Source organism: Eimeria tenella, genomic scaffold, assembly GCF_000499545.2.
Source record: "Eimeria tenella Houghton genomic scaffold, Eth_scaff60, whole genome shotgun sequence".
NCBI classification, from domain to species: domain Eukaryota; phylum Apicomplexa; class Conoidasida; order Eucoccidiorida; family Eimeriidae; genus Eimeria; species Eimeria tenella.
The window spans coordinates 187,706-201,675 of record NW_013543424.1 but is presented as its reverse complement, the minus strand read 5'-3'; the positions used below and the strand labels follow the sequence as shown (position 1 = coordinate 201,675).

At 50.6% G+C, this 13,970-nt stretch overlaps 3 protein-coding genes across 3 annotated transcripts; 1 reads left to right on the top strand and 2 right to left on the bottom strand.

Moving 5' to 3' along the window:
- Positions 1 to 133: 133 nt before the first annotated feature.
- On the bottom strand, positions 134 to 5,054 carry ETH_00028090 (zinc finger (CCCH type) protein, putative; the record flags this gene model as incomplete). The annotated part of the gene is made up of 4 exons (XM_013377720.1): positions 134 to 240; positions 279 to 1,858; positions 2,760 to 2,974; positions 4,545 to 5,054. The coding sequence occupies 4 exons, from the start codon at positions 5,052 to 5,054 to the stop codon at positions 134 to 136; spliced, it is 2,412 nt and encodes an 803-aa protein (XP_013233174.1).
- Positions 5,055 to 11,708: 6,654 nt separating this feature from the next.
- On the top strand, positions 11,709 to 13,106 carry ETH_00028085 (uncharacterized protein; the record flags this gene model as incomplete). The annotated part of the gene is made up of 1 exon (XM_013377719.1): positions 11,709 to 13,106. One exon carries the CDS (start codon positions 11,709 to 11,711, stop codon positions 13,104 to 13,106), a length of 1,398 nt encoding a protein of 465 aa, XP_013233173.1.
- A 537-nt stretch (positions 13,107 to 13,643) lies between these two features.
- Positions 13,644 to 13,955, bottom strand: ETH_00028080 (histone H4; the record flags this gene model as incomplete). The annotated part of the gene is made up of 1 exon (XM_013377718.1): positions 13,644 to 13,955. The coding sequence occupies one exon, from the start codon at positions 13,953 to 13,955 to the stop codon at positions 13,644 to 13,646; it is 312 nt and encodes a 103-aa protein (XP_013233172.1).
- Between the last annotated feature and the right edge of the window lie 15 nt (positions 13,956 to 13,970).

Here is a 13,970-nt window from a genome sequence, read left to right as displayed (position 1 = left end):
CCAGAGGCCCTGCTGCCCCCCATCAGAAATCTGGAAAGGCAAGTTTAAAATGTATTTATTTCTGTTTATAAATTGGTCTTGCTCATTTGCAGGTAAAGACAAAGGAGACACAGGAACAGCAGGGAGTCCCTTATCATTGACTGTCTCCAGCGGAGTTGTCTTGGCACAAAACATTTCCGTCCCCTGCTGCTGCAGCAGCAGCTGCTGCTGTTGCTGCTGTTGCTGCTGCTGCTTGTGCTTCTGCACCGTAAAAAGCAGGGACGAAGGCTGCAGTCCACCTGAGGCTGCAGGCGGGTACAAGGGGGGGAATATGGCATTGCCGCTTTTGCTGCTGCTGGCGCAGCTGCTGCTTGTTAGCGGTTTGCTGCTGCTGCAGGGTTTGTTGTTGCTGCTTCCTGCTGCTGTGGGACTCGCTGCTGGAGTGGAGACGTCGTGCTGCGACAAGAAAAGATGCAGCAGCCTTTGCAGCGCCGCGTGCTTCCGGAAAGGCTCTTCTAGAGTCTGCAGCTGCCGCTGTTGCTGCTGTTGCTGCTGTGTCTGTCGCTGCAGCTGCTGCAGGTCTTGTCTGTGCATGCGCGGGCTGCTGCTGTCCCACGGCTGCAGCATCAGCTGCTGCTGCAGCTGCAGCGCTTTCCCTTCCGGTGACTCAAAAATGCTCTCTCTAAGAAAATTGCCTACATCCCCGTTCGCAGCAGCAGCAGCAGCACCAGCTGCCGCTGCTGCAGCTGGGGGCTGCAGTAAACTTAATGGAACAACCCCTGCCTCCTCGGCTGGCTGCTCGCGGGCCTGCCCCGAAAGACGGTAGTTCGTGAAAACTCCAAGTTCTTGCTGCTGCTTCTGCTGCTGCTGCTGCACTTGTTGATGGCCGCAATGTTGCTGCTGCCGCTGCAGCTCCTTAAGGTCTAAAGCCTTCAGCAGATCGCTTGTCCATTCACTGAAAAACTGGTCTTGTTCCTGCTGCTGCTGCTGGAGCAGTCCCTGCTGCTGAAAAGATGGCTGCAAAAGCTGTTGGTGCTGCTGCTGCAGTTGCTGCTGCAGTTGCTGCTGCTGCAGTTCGAGCGACCTGCGGAGCTCCGTCGGCCAGTCCAAAGTGTTTTGCTGCTGCTGCAACTGCTGCTGCAGCTGCTGCTGGAGCTGCTGCTGCAACTGCTGCTGCAGCTGCTGCTGCAGCTGCAGCTGCGGCTGCAGCAGGTGCTGCTTCTGCGCCGGCTGCTTGTGTCGCACAGCCCTTAGGCCAGCCAAATTCAGTGCTGCTTGCTGCATCCCTTTTGCTGTTTGTTTGCTAACAATGTCATCGAAGCTTTTGGGAAAGCTGAAGCTCCTGTGGGCAATTAGAGAAGCAGGAACTGGGGGCAGCGGCAGCTGACACAGAGGATCTGTGCTGCCCCCGTACTCCGGCAGCAGTAGACTGTCGAAGCCTTGCTGCTGCTGCTGCTGCTGCTGCTCTGGGGCTTTGTCCGCGTCGTCCGCTGATGCTGCGCCGCGCATTAGCGGGTGGAAGAATGTGCAGTTTGCTGCTGCTGCAGAGGAAGCTGCCTTCGAGTCCAAAGACAAACGAGACACTGTTGCTGCTGCTTCGGACCCTGCAGCAGCTGCTGCTGCAGCACCTTCGTCAGCAGCAGGCGTGTGCGCAACAGCCTGCGGGGCCAGCGAGGCTCCCGTGGCAGCAGCCGTTTCCGTCCCAGTTGACGCTGCTGCCCCGGCAGCAGCTGCAGCAGCAGCAGCAGCAGCAGTTTCCGTGGGGCCCCTGCGCTTCCTCCTAAAGTTCCGGTGCTGCCTCAATTCCTCTATTCCGTGCGCGTGGCGGCAGCCATCTCCTGCAGTGCATCTTCCTTTTTTCCATCCATGACACAAATTCCTGAAAGCAGCAAAAATGACTTCAAACGGGCCCCCTGTGCTGCTGCTGCTGCTGCTGCTGGGCCAGCTGCTGCTGCTGCGGGTGGAGAAGGCCAGCTAGCTAGCATCCGCAGTAGGCCTCTAAAACTAAGTACTCTCGGTGGCTGCTGCTGCTAGACAAAATGCTTCTCCAACCAACTATTTGCATGCATAATTAAGGGGGCAGCCCCTTTCTAGTAGCTAGCCAGTGTCCCTGAAGTCCAGAGGCTACCAAGATAAGTGGCTAAGCTAAAGCGAAGTTGAGCCGCGTGGCTAACTGCCCAGATAGCCATCTAGCTAGCTACCTAGCTAGCTGGCAAGCTAGCCGACTAGCCGACTCGCCAACTTACCGGCAAGCTAGTTAGCTAGACAGCTAGCTAGCTAGCTAGCTAGCTGGCAAACTAGCTAGCCAGCTAACCAGCGAGCTAGCTAGCTGCAAGACTGACAAGCTATCCATCTGGCTATTTAGCTAGCTACCTGACCAGCCAGATGGCTAGCTAGCCAGCCTGTGAGGCTAGCTAGCTAGCTAGCTAGCCTCACAGCCGGCCCCTCAAGTGCACAGCTGCCTGCAGCGCGCTAAGTACTTCATCCGCAAAATAAACTCTTCTTCTCATTAAAAAATTACTGACCTAACTATTTCTTATTATCATGTTTGCTGCCTGATCTGCCACTAAGTCATTTAGCCGCTGCATGCTGTCTTTTGTTCTTTGGTTTGTCTGTACACTGCAGGTCTAGCCCCGCGGGCTGGTCAACTAGGTGCTCTTTTAAGTTAATTTTAAAAAGTGTTTAAATTAAGCTGAATTTAATCTTGTTGCCTGTGATTAAGTGCGTGGGGCTGCATGCATTGAGGCGTCGTTGGGGCTTAGTTGTGCTGAATTTCTCACGTTTTGTAAAGAGGCAAAGTGTGTTTGAGCTCCTCAATTGCATGCGCGTAGGCGCAGGCAGGGTCTGTACACTCGCCGTGGAGCTTCTTTTGAGGGCACATTCGCGTTTGGCGCAAATCCGGCAAAGGCCTCAAGTCCTCTCGGTCGTGGGCAAAGAGGCAGCGGCTTCCCCGGGAACAAGAGAGTCCCCGCTGCAGGTAGGGGCACATTTTGGTCTGCAAAAAAAGCCCCAAACGCATGCAGCCCCATCTGCACCCTTCAGCTCTCTCTGGGGCTTCCTGTGGACGCCGCAGCGCGCATGCATGCATGCGCGCGCCCGCGCAGCAGCCCCGAACAAGCCCCAGCAGCAGCAGAAACCCACGCATGCACACACGCATGCATGCATGCAGGCAGCATGCATGCATGCAGAGGCGCAGTCACATACGCTAGTGCATGCATGCCTCTGCACGCTCTGAAGGACAGCAACAATCCAAACGCCCGCCAGAGAGGCCACCCATTCCTGGGCCTCCACTTTTGCATGCATTTTGGGGCTTTTTGCCCGCAACTGCCGAGCAGCTCTGTGCAGCCGCAGCCAAACGCAGCCACAAGTTCTAAATGCATGCATGCGCCTCAAATAAAGGTTAGGTGCACTAGAACAAGTGGTTTTTAATGCATGCATGCGCCTCAAATTAAGAACAAAAACACCTGGACAAGTGGTTTTAGATGCATGCATGCGCCTCAAATATAGGATAGATACACTAGAACACGTGGTTCTAAATGAATGCATCCAGCACAAGTAAATAATGAACCCAGAACAGCAAGTGGTTTTGAATGCATGCAAGCTCTTCAAATAAAAAACAAACACACTAAAACAAGTGGTTCTAAATGCATGCATGCGCCTCAAGTAAAGAATAAATCCACTAGAACAAGTGGTTCTAAACGCATGCGCCTCGAGTAAAGGATCAACACACCTGAACAAGTGGTTCTAAGCGCGTGCATGCACTTTAGAGAATAAATGCTCCAGAGCAAATGTTTTTAAATGCATGCATGCGCCTCAAATAAAGAACAAAGCCACCTGAACAACTGGTTCTAAATGCATGCACTCTCCACAAATGGGGAATAAATGATCCAGAACAAGTGGTTTCGAGTGCATGCAGAATCGAAAAATAAGATATTAATTCATAACTGCCACAATGTGACAAAACGTTCATTCAGATCCACACTTTAACGGCGCTCCGCTGTCCATACACTGCGCGGCACCAGCAGCCCCACAAACGCGGGCTTCCATTAAAGCTCAGGATCTGTATGCATGCATGCATGCAGGCGTGCATGCATGCAATAATAAACGCATGCATGTATGTATGCATGCAGGTTGCTACATAGAACAGCACCTTTGTGGGCTCACGGAAAGACACTTCGTCATAAAGACTTGCACAAAAGACAGAGTGAAAAGTACAAAGATCCATGGCTCATACTCTGCATGCTTTGCTGCTGCTAGCAGTTCTGCTGCTGCTAACAGCTCTGCTGCTGCCAGCAGTGCTGCTGCTGCCAGCAGTGCGGCTGCTGCCAGCAGTGCTGCTGCTGCCAGCAGTTCTGCTGCTGCTTGCAGCCCCCACATACGCACATACATATATAAATAAATATATACATGTTTGAGACTGGCAGCAAAGTGTTGCAGCGCATGCAAACGCACTGGCAGATTTTAAAGCCCCCTTCAGCAGCAGCAGAAACGAAGAGCAGCAGCAGCAACGAGGTGCAGCAGCAAAACCCTTTTAGGGAGTGTTTAATTGATTAATTAAAAAGCACCTTTACGAACTGCGGGCGAAGCAGACAGGCCGGGGAAGTGGCTGCTGCTGAGTGCCTTGGAGTTCTGGGAGCAGCAGGAGGAGCTTCTGCTTCTGCTTCATTTGCATGCGATGCTTCATGAACAGAAGTTGAAGAGTTTGTCACCTCGGAGTCGGTGCCTGTCGGGTTCTGCTGCTGCTTCAGCTGCATCCGCTGCTGCTGCTGGAGTCGCTGCTGTTGCTGCAGCTGCTGTTGCTGCTGCAGCTGTTGTTGTTGCTGCAGCTGCTGTTGCTGCTGCAGCTGCTGTTGTTGCTGTAGCTGTTGTTGCTGCTGCAGCTGCTGTTGCTGCTGCCGCTGCTGCCGCAGCACTAACTGCAGCTGCTGCTGCTGTTGCAGCTGCTGCTGCTGAAGGAGCTGGTGGCGCTGCTGCATCTGTTGTTGCTGTTGCTGTTCGTGCAGCAGCATGGATTCTTGGGTCAGCAGCAGCAGCGCGGCGTCTGTGTCCCTGTCTGCAGCAATCGGAGCAGCCATAGTGGGGGTAGAGGCGGCCTGTGCATGCGTTTGAGCCATTTCTGTCTGGCTGTGGATCTGTACGCCCAGTGCTTTCAGACAACTGAACTGGAACCGTGTCCTAGGGGGTCAAGGCAGGGTGGTGGAATCAAAACACGTTTCGGCTGCAGCTAACACGCCACAACAGAGAACAAAGGGAGATACGCATAAAAGAAGAGAGAAACAGACTAAGAATGAGCCTTACAGGGGCTCCCCGCAAACAAACAAGCGCGAAATGTGCTCGCCGAACTCTTAGCCCTGCCTGCCAACAACGCACTTCACTTGGGGTAAATATGGGTCTAAAAACATGTATGGAGGACCTTTCCAGAGCCCAATCAGCAAATGAAATGCAAAATGCTGAGGAAATAAACTCTAGTTCCCGCGAATCTGCCACGGAATGCACGTGGGCTGCAGTGTCTCGACACCTCCCTGTCCAGGTGGACCATACACTCTCGAGTGGAGAGCAAAACAGAACCCATATACCTCATATATAGCTGTTTCAGTGGGTCAGAATGAACAACAGCTATTAAAAGTGAAACAAAAAGGAAAAAAAGCGTAAAAACACAGAACAGACGACCACAATGAACAGAAACGTGCAAACTCACGCCCTGGCCTGCTCTCCCCACCGCCCGCCAGTGTCTGCCGTGCGAGTTGCTCAGGCGCTCCCAGGGAGGGGGGAGCCGCAAAAAGCCTCCTTTTGTCGAATCCAATAAATAATTACATTTCGAAGTATCTTTAGAGCAGTGTTGCTATCCTGAGACGCTCTGGACTCATCCCAGATGCGCTTTTTTAACCCCCACGCACAGCATGGGCTGGACCACCGTTTTCTCCTGCTGCTACGGGGCACTCGCAGCGAGCCACCAGCCGCGTTTGCTTATTTTTTAATTAAAAAAACATATTATTCAGGCTTAATTTCACTTGAATATGCCACTTCTAGACGCAGAGTCCCCCAAACACTTCCTACGCAGCGCGCAGGAGTTACGGTGTACATAGCCGCAACACCTCGTGGAGTCGATGCAGCGCAACACAAGTTAGGCCAGGGCAACTTGGACTAATAAATACCATATAAATCCCAGACATGCATGCATTTTAATTATAAGTTAAGTTTAAAGCAAAAAAAATGCCGGCAGACTCGGGGACATCATGAAGTGCTGCACTTCACACTCCCTGCCAAGAGTTGGTGGGCTTGTCTGTTTTCGCTTGAACGAGTTTCACTTTCCCACATTCCTGCATTATAAACTGTGGAAAATAATATTTTTATTTCATGAGCCAAAACCCTGCAAATCAGTTCGTGTCTAGGGCTCCGTTCACCGAAGGGGCAGCGACCAGTGCTCTGGAAACTTGAAAATAAAAAGCAAGGATCGAAGTGTTAACAAAGGGAGGGCTTCAAATAGTGCTAAGTATGTATGGAATACTGGAAAATCCGGGATGTCAAGTTTTCGCGCCGCCGCAGGGTGCAATAGACAAAATGAAATTCTTGTTTTTCTTCCCTCAGAAGGTCAGAGAAGCTGCAAATGCTGTTTCTTGTGAGTCTTTTAAACATTTTCCGACAAAAATGAGATTTTAGCAAGCATAAAACCAGTGCGACAAGAGCAGCTGCTGTGGAGTGGTGTACTCCCGATCATCCCCCACCAAAATCTTCAACACACCAACCACTCCCTAGCATGGATGAATTCGCCCTTGTGGCCTTTTTTAAGTATCGTTAGTGAATGCCACCAGATGCTCAGCGGGTGCCCTCAGCCCACCTTCGAGTACACATGCGAGGTTTTATCCATTTGCTTCAGAAGGCCAAAAGATAGAAAGGCGAACACTTTATCAAGTTACCTGCACCTTTTGTGGAATAATTTGTAATAATGTGCCATTTACGGGGAGATTTCACTGGAGGACGGTCTACAACGGAGCCGACAGACTGGCCTTACATAGCTGCCACTGACTGTGAAGTGCTGAAATTGTTTCACTAGTAGCTTCCAGGTCATTTTCTGTCCTGCACCACTTCCGAGCGTTTTCTAGTGCCCCTAAGTTCGTGTCTAAAATAGGTGCGCCCTTTCATTACCTAACTTAAAGGTGTTTAAGGCAGGTACTAAAAGGGCGTTGAGGCCTACAATTAATGTTCGAACGCAACGCATAAGGATTTTTGGAAGCTGAATAGGAACCCCTTTAACTGGGATAAAAGAAACGTTGGACTCGATAGGTCTGCCAAGCAGCGCTTAGCTAAGGAAACCTATCCTAAGGTATCGCTGCCTGTGCGACAGATGTATATTCATTTCCGAACCTCTTCCACTGGCCAGTGAAACAACGCTATCAAATGAAAGAAAGTGCCTTTTTCAACTAGCGTGAGGTTTAGCACTGTAGGCCAAAATTTTATAGGAGCAAACAAAGGAGCGTTTAACTGACAAGTTGATGCTGAATTGGTGGAAAAAGGCCTCAGGTCAGAATTGTAGTTTGCGTCAACAGTGACGAGTGGAAGCCCAAACCTAGTGGTGGAGGGAACAATACAAAATCAAGCGAATCCAGCAGGCGTTTCAACAGTCTATTAAGTGCCCACAACAGTCCAATGACGAATCACGCCAAGAAAGACACAGGCTACTATGAAAATAAATTGATTAGCCAACGCATTGCAAGAAACAAAATATGCAACAAAATAAGTGGAGCGAGTTCTGAAAACAAACAAAGCTCGAGAAGAGTAGAGCAGAATCTACTGAACCTAGTTAGCTTGGGCTCCGCGCTGATTTGGCGGTTTTCTTAGCCGGAAAATAATTAGAGTATATTTTGGACATAATCTATGAATAAAAACGTATTCTCAGGGGTATATAAGCCGCGGTGCCTCCTCAGCAAATCGGTGATGTCCTACAAGGAGGGCTGGAGAGACCTGCGCTTTCCTTGTGGGCTCCTGACGTGCAAAAGCCCAAAAGCAATTTGGAAAGGCGGGAAATTTTGCATGGGAGTAGTAACCCGTGTTAGCCAGTGACAAAAGCCAAGGCATGCGGCGTTGGCTCTCTTTGCAACAGAGTAAATCACCGAAGCCAGTTATGCATGACTTGGCCGTTTGAACGTGAGGAGTTCAAAAGACATTTTGCATTCTCTGGCACATACAATTTGAAAATTTGAAAACTGCTATAGGGAGCTTTTGTGAATCAGGAGCCACTGACGAATCGGTGGGACAACACAGACCAGGACGCCCTCACGAAGTGGGATGTACCTCACAGGACATGTGACAAGGCGTTGAATGTGCGCCTTCAAAAGCTTCGGCGGTAAAAGCACAAGAAAATGCTACTGCCGATATGGGCTCTTTGGATGTATGCTTGGAAAAAACGAAGACGACTGGCAGATTCTGACCGTGCGGAGCTTGGGAACGTGTTATTCCAGGCTCTGGTAGGCGCGTGGTCCTCATCGTTCTTGCTGCGTCAGTTGAATATTGAAAATATGTGGAATACACTGTACGGGGCATCTAAAGTGATAAACAATTGCCTGTTGCTGCAAGTGTTCGCTATGGACTGCTACAAAGAGCATCAGTTGAGCAGATACCGTCTTCTCCGTGACGTAAGGGAAAGAAAGCTTGAGGCAGCTTTCACTGTTCCAGCGCCGCTGATGCTAGCCTGAGATTACCATGTGAAGGGATTGCACTTCAGCACTGTCTTGTGAGTGTGCGTATGTATACATATAATATATATATATATATATATATATATATATGTGTGTGTGTGTGTGTGTGTGTGTGTGTGTGTGTGTGTGTGTGTGTGTGTGTGTGTTGCCCATTACTCTCTCAGCTTAAACAGAATCCCTAAGAATAGATGGTACTGCTGGTAATGTGCTTCCAGCACAGTCGGACATTAAAGGGACAAAGGAAGATGCCACGTGACGCACACCATTCGCCGCATAAGAGATACTTTGTAATGAGCGAAGCACAGCTCAGTTCCCACGTCTCTCTCTATTTCTGGATATACGGGTCCACTGCTAGCAGTACTGATGAAGAGGGACACAGTTAGCCGCCAAAAGTATAGGCAGCATTATTGCGAGTCCCAACATCCCGGAGACATCTGCCCACTTCCAATGTTTCACTGCATGGGCATGCGGCGCACTGCAACTTCAGTCCCGCTTTCCAGCTTTAAACCCTGGGCTAAACTATAACGCACGCCGGGCCTTGTCACACAAGGGCTGACTCCCTCATTTTTATTTACTACGTCAGTCTATGTATTCTGAATTATATGACCCTGATGGCCATTTCTGGGCCAGATTGCAGTGCTGCGTTCTGCATGCCTGACTCATGATTCTTAGGCAGGCTTGCAGAATGGCGAGAGTTTGGAGATGCTCGACAGCTCCAAGTATGCCGCCAGACACTCCTCCGGTAGAAATGCGCAAACAGCGGAGACGCGGGCTAAAAGCGAATTGCAGAGATAAGTGGAATTCTTGCTGTTGTGCCTGGCACTTACCAGGCAGTGAAGATATCCGGGGATGCGACTCTGCAGGATTCGGAAGCTGGGCAATGCAGAAAAGGCGCACCTCAAGACAATTATGGGCCTTGTAACTTGACACAAATTCTGGATGATACTTCGAAAAACCTCAACGTGTTAAGCTGGTGGCACGAGGTGTTATCTCCATCAAGTTTAATTAGCGACTTTAGCACAGCAAGCCATCATGTTGCTGGCCGCAGGGCCGCCTGTTAGCGCAGTTGTCTCTTTATGGGGTAACTGCCACATGATGTGACTTCAGTGGGAGGAATGGATCACTGACTTGATCTCCCCCTTCGTAAAGGCATATAAAGGCCTAAGCAATGCAGGCATTTATTATCTCAAAAGCAAAAAGCTAGAAGCATGCAAGGATATTTAGCCGATGTTGGCGGCAAGGTGGTTCGTCATACCGACGTTTCCATTTGCGGCTCCCGTGATGAGTCAGAAAGAGGAATCAGGCACTGAAAACGCATTTATTCGATGGTGATCAAGATTCAGGAGCAAAGCTCGGCGACTATGATGCTTACTAGTGACAACTTACGAGCATTATAGCGTGAAATACAAAGGCTCACACGGATGGAAGTGGAACAACCACTTTTTCAAATGTGATTATGAGCAAGATTAACCTAATGCTTGGAATATACAAGATTCGTCAGCTCCTTCTTCACGGGTAAAGCCTCGACAAAAGCAAGCAGACGCACGTGACATTATTTTTGCGTGCACGCAAGTTATGTATAGTCCAATTCCGTGTCGCTTCACCTTTTGAGGGGGAACTGCAGCATATGCCTCCTACCAAAGACCTCCAGAAGATGTAGCACTTCTTTAACCAGATTGCTGAGGCGCTTGCCTGTATCGTTGCGTCTGGACGGTTAATGTACCATTCATTTCCAGTCTAGTTTTCCTGTTTCTCCCTTGATTTGATTGACAAGCACAGATGCGAAACTATACGTAGTACCCTACTGCGGCGCAGCGTGGCCCAGGGATTCAGTAGAGCCCTGGAATACTTTCAACAGCTTCAAGCTTCATGATAAGTTTTCAAATCCCCTCTTGTTAGAAGGCAGGCTCATCCACTTCAGTAAACCACTTCTTCACAGGCGCTATCCGCTAGCCAGTATGGTACCAAGTAAGCTCCTCGGCTAAGGCTTAGTTCTATATCCACATTGCTGTTGTATCTAATGGTAAAACCTAACTAAATGCTGTGGGGAGAAACAACAGAAAACAGATGAGACCTCTGGCACCATAAGCCGCCTCTTGCGCTCTAGGACATGTTTTCATGCCTTCCGGCCCCTACATCAGAGCGATAAAAATAAATCCAACTGAAATAGCCAAATTTTTATCGATTTGAAGTAGTTGTTTTGTGAAGTTCATCTTTTTCCAAATGCATCGATGAGAACTGTTCTAGGCAGTTCACCGTCTCTGGGGGCCCCAATGTCACATGCTAGGGTTGCTGCCAGCGCAAGTTATTGTCCTTCTGTCTGCTAAAAGGTTATTCAATTCCTTTTTATTTATTCCATAATATATTGGGATCTTCACTTTTCCGTTCTCTTTCATGTGGCTTTTTCCTTAGGCGGTGCGTTTGGCTTGTTTCTTGCTGTCTTTCCTTCTTTGTTGCGGCGACGCCGCCTTGTATGTCTTTTGCGTTGAGCTCCTTTATTTCTTCAATGCATTTTGTCCTTTTTTCTCTCTTTTGTTGCCCCAGAGTTCCGACATTCAACGACGCCACCCTTTGCCCGTCTGCGAGCACGAACGTGCACACGAATGTACACATACAAACAAAACTGCTCTATTCCTGAGTTTACGCACCAATTTATTTGTGTATTTGCATGAAATAAAGCCAGCGTGGCTGCTTTCGCAATCCCTGTTCAGCTTCGAGCTCATCTGGCTGAGACCTCTCTCGAGGTATTTCTGGCTTACATTCCCAACCCGCCTTTGTAGATCTTTGTGTTCCTTCTGCCCTGATCTTATTCTGTCTTTGTAGTCACCAGTCTTGTCGAACTTCCAGTGTGTTTCTTAGATTCCCCTCAGCCTTTACCTCTCTTGGCTTTTTCTTGTTTCTGTTCGTCTGTCCGCACACTTGTACAACCCCGAGTTTCCCCAGTCTTCTGCTTCAATTGCATTCGCGAGTCTTTGCCTCTGTCTTTTCTTTTCTCTTTTTATCTCTCTCTGCCTTCACGAACAGAAGAGGGAAATGCCTTTTTGTCAACTCTGCGGCCATCGCCTTCGCCGCCTCCTCTCGCCTCTTTGTGCGCTCTTTCTTGTTTGCTCTCTAACCCTTTATCTCCCCGCTTTCCCCATCAGCGTTACAAACAGGCATGTAGCTTTGACGCTTCCGCCAGGACCTGCTGCTCCACCAAGTGCAGCAGCAGCAGCTGCTGCAGCTGCTGCTTCTGGTGCTGCAGCAGCAGCATCAAGAGCCCCAGTTGTTGCTGCGCTGTTGCCTTCTCCGCTTGAGCGTCTGCATGTCTTCTCTGTCCGCCTGGCTGCTGGCCAGTTGCGACGGATTCGAGAGTCTGTGTTCCTGCTGCTGTCACCACGTAATTCCCCCCGCAGCAGCACCAGCAGCAACAGCAGCAGCAGCGGCAGCAGCAAAAATGCAGCATACGATTACTACTATCCCAAGGCCATTGCAGATTTTCTGCGGGCTTGCGTGGTCTACTATGTGGCGGACAAGAAGGGAAACATTATACCAGCCATCTACCCATCTGCACATACGCTGCAGCGTCCGGCGACAGCAGCAGCAGCAGCTGAAGCAGCAGCAGCAGCAGCAGCAGGGGCCGCTTCGTGCACACCCGCCGAAGCAGCTTTGTCTGTTGGCGTGTTTTTCATGAGCAAAGAAGATGCATGCGCTTACAGAGAAAGCATAATGAACGCTTTCTCCCAAGAGCCTCCGCATGCATCCATTTCTTGGATATCTTTGGCGGACGTTTACCCGTTGCTACGGTACGTACACCCCTGCGGCCGGCGCGCAGCAGCAGCAGCAGCAGCAGCAGCGGGGGAACCGGGCAGCTTCGTGGGGCGCTGCATGCAGCGCGTGCTGCTGCAGCTGCAAGGCCGCAGAGCAGCAGCACTGGCCTCCCGTTCAAAGTTCGTTTTGCTGCCATCTACTCAGACGCTTTCCGCCGAACTCAAAACAAAATCAAACTTCACCGGCATTCCCGTCTACTCCCTGCTTCCTGTACGCCGTGGCGCAGTTCCCGAAGCGATCAGAGCCCTCAAGCAGCAGCAGCAGCAGCAGCAGCAGGGAGGCCGGTATGTGTACAAACTGAGTCTAGTGGGGGGGCAAGGGGGCGCGTGGACTCTAGCTGTGAACTATAATGGGGAAATGCGAACTCCCGTCTTCTGCAGCAAGACAGACGCAGAAGCAGCACTAGCAGCATTTGCAAAGCCCCTCCCCCGCAAGCTAAAAAGGGACTTTGCATGCAACCTTATAACAGTGCAGACGCTCGAAAGCGCCTTAGACAGGCTGCCGCAGCAACCGCCTGCTGCTGCTGCTGCTGCTGCAGCAGCAGAAGCGAAAGGCAGCGCTGCCCCTTTCCCGCTGCTGCTTCCAGACTCGCAAGAACTTCCCCCAAACTGCGTATTCTGACCACTGGCTTCCTCCTGCGGTAGATATAAGGAAAGCAGCAGAGCTGCAGCAGTTAGAATAAAAGCAATGTGCCAGTCCAGGGGCTGCAGTAGCGCAGCAAACTTGCAGCAGCGCAGCAGCACGCAGTCATATCTCTGCATTTCCCTTGGCACTTTTCGCTCATTTGTTCACACACAATCGAATGGGGGCACTGCCCCACAGCCCGGCCCTGTGCAGATTTTTCACACAGCGGGGCCGCTCCGTGGACTTGTAAAAAAAACTTTCTGGAGTGACATGACTGAATGCTGGATGGCCTGAGAGCCCCAGCCAACAGTTCAGGCTTCGGGGGCTGGGCCGAACTGGCCAGCCAACAGGCAATTTAACTTGGCGGGAAAAATAGTTTTGGTGGCTTCTAGTGAAGCCTAAAGAGTGCCTGCCTCGCCGTCGAGGCAGGGGTGTATAGACAGTTCCCTAAGCTAGTTTCGCATTCGTTATTCGTGCATCACGGAGAACCGCTGTCCCTGTTTCCTAGGGAGAAGAAAGGAAGTGGCAGCGCATTTAGCCACCGAAACCGTAGAGGGTGCGGCCCTGCCTCTTGAGGGAGTACACGATGTCCATAGCGGTGACGGTCTTTCTGCGGGCGTGTTCGGTGTAGGTGACGGAATCCTTGATGATGTTCTCCAGGAACACCTTCAACACGCCTCTAATCTCCTCATAAATGAGACCAGAGATACGCTTAACACCACCTCTGCGGGCAAGACGGCGAATTGCCGGCTTCGTGATACCCTGGATGTTGTCGCGCAACACCTTGCGGTGGCGCTTGGCGCCTCCCTTTCCCAACCCCTTTCCTCCTTTTCCTCGGCCAGACATTTTGGTTTTCTATGG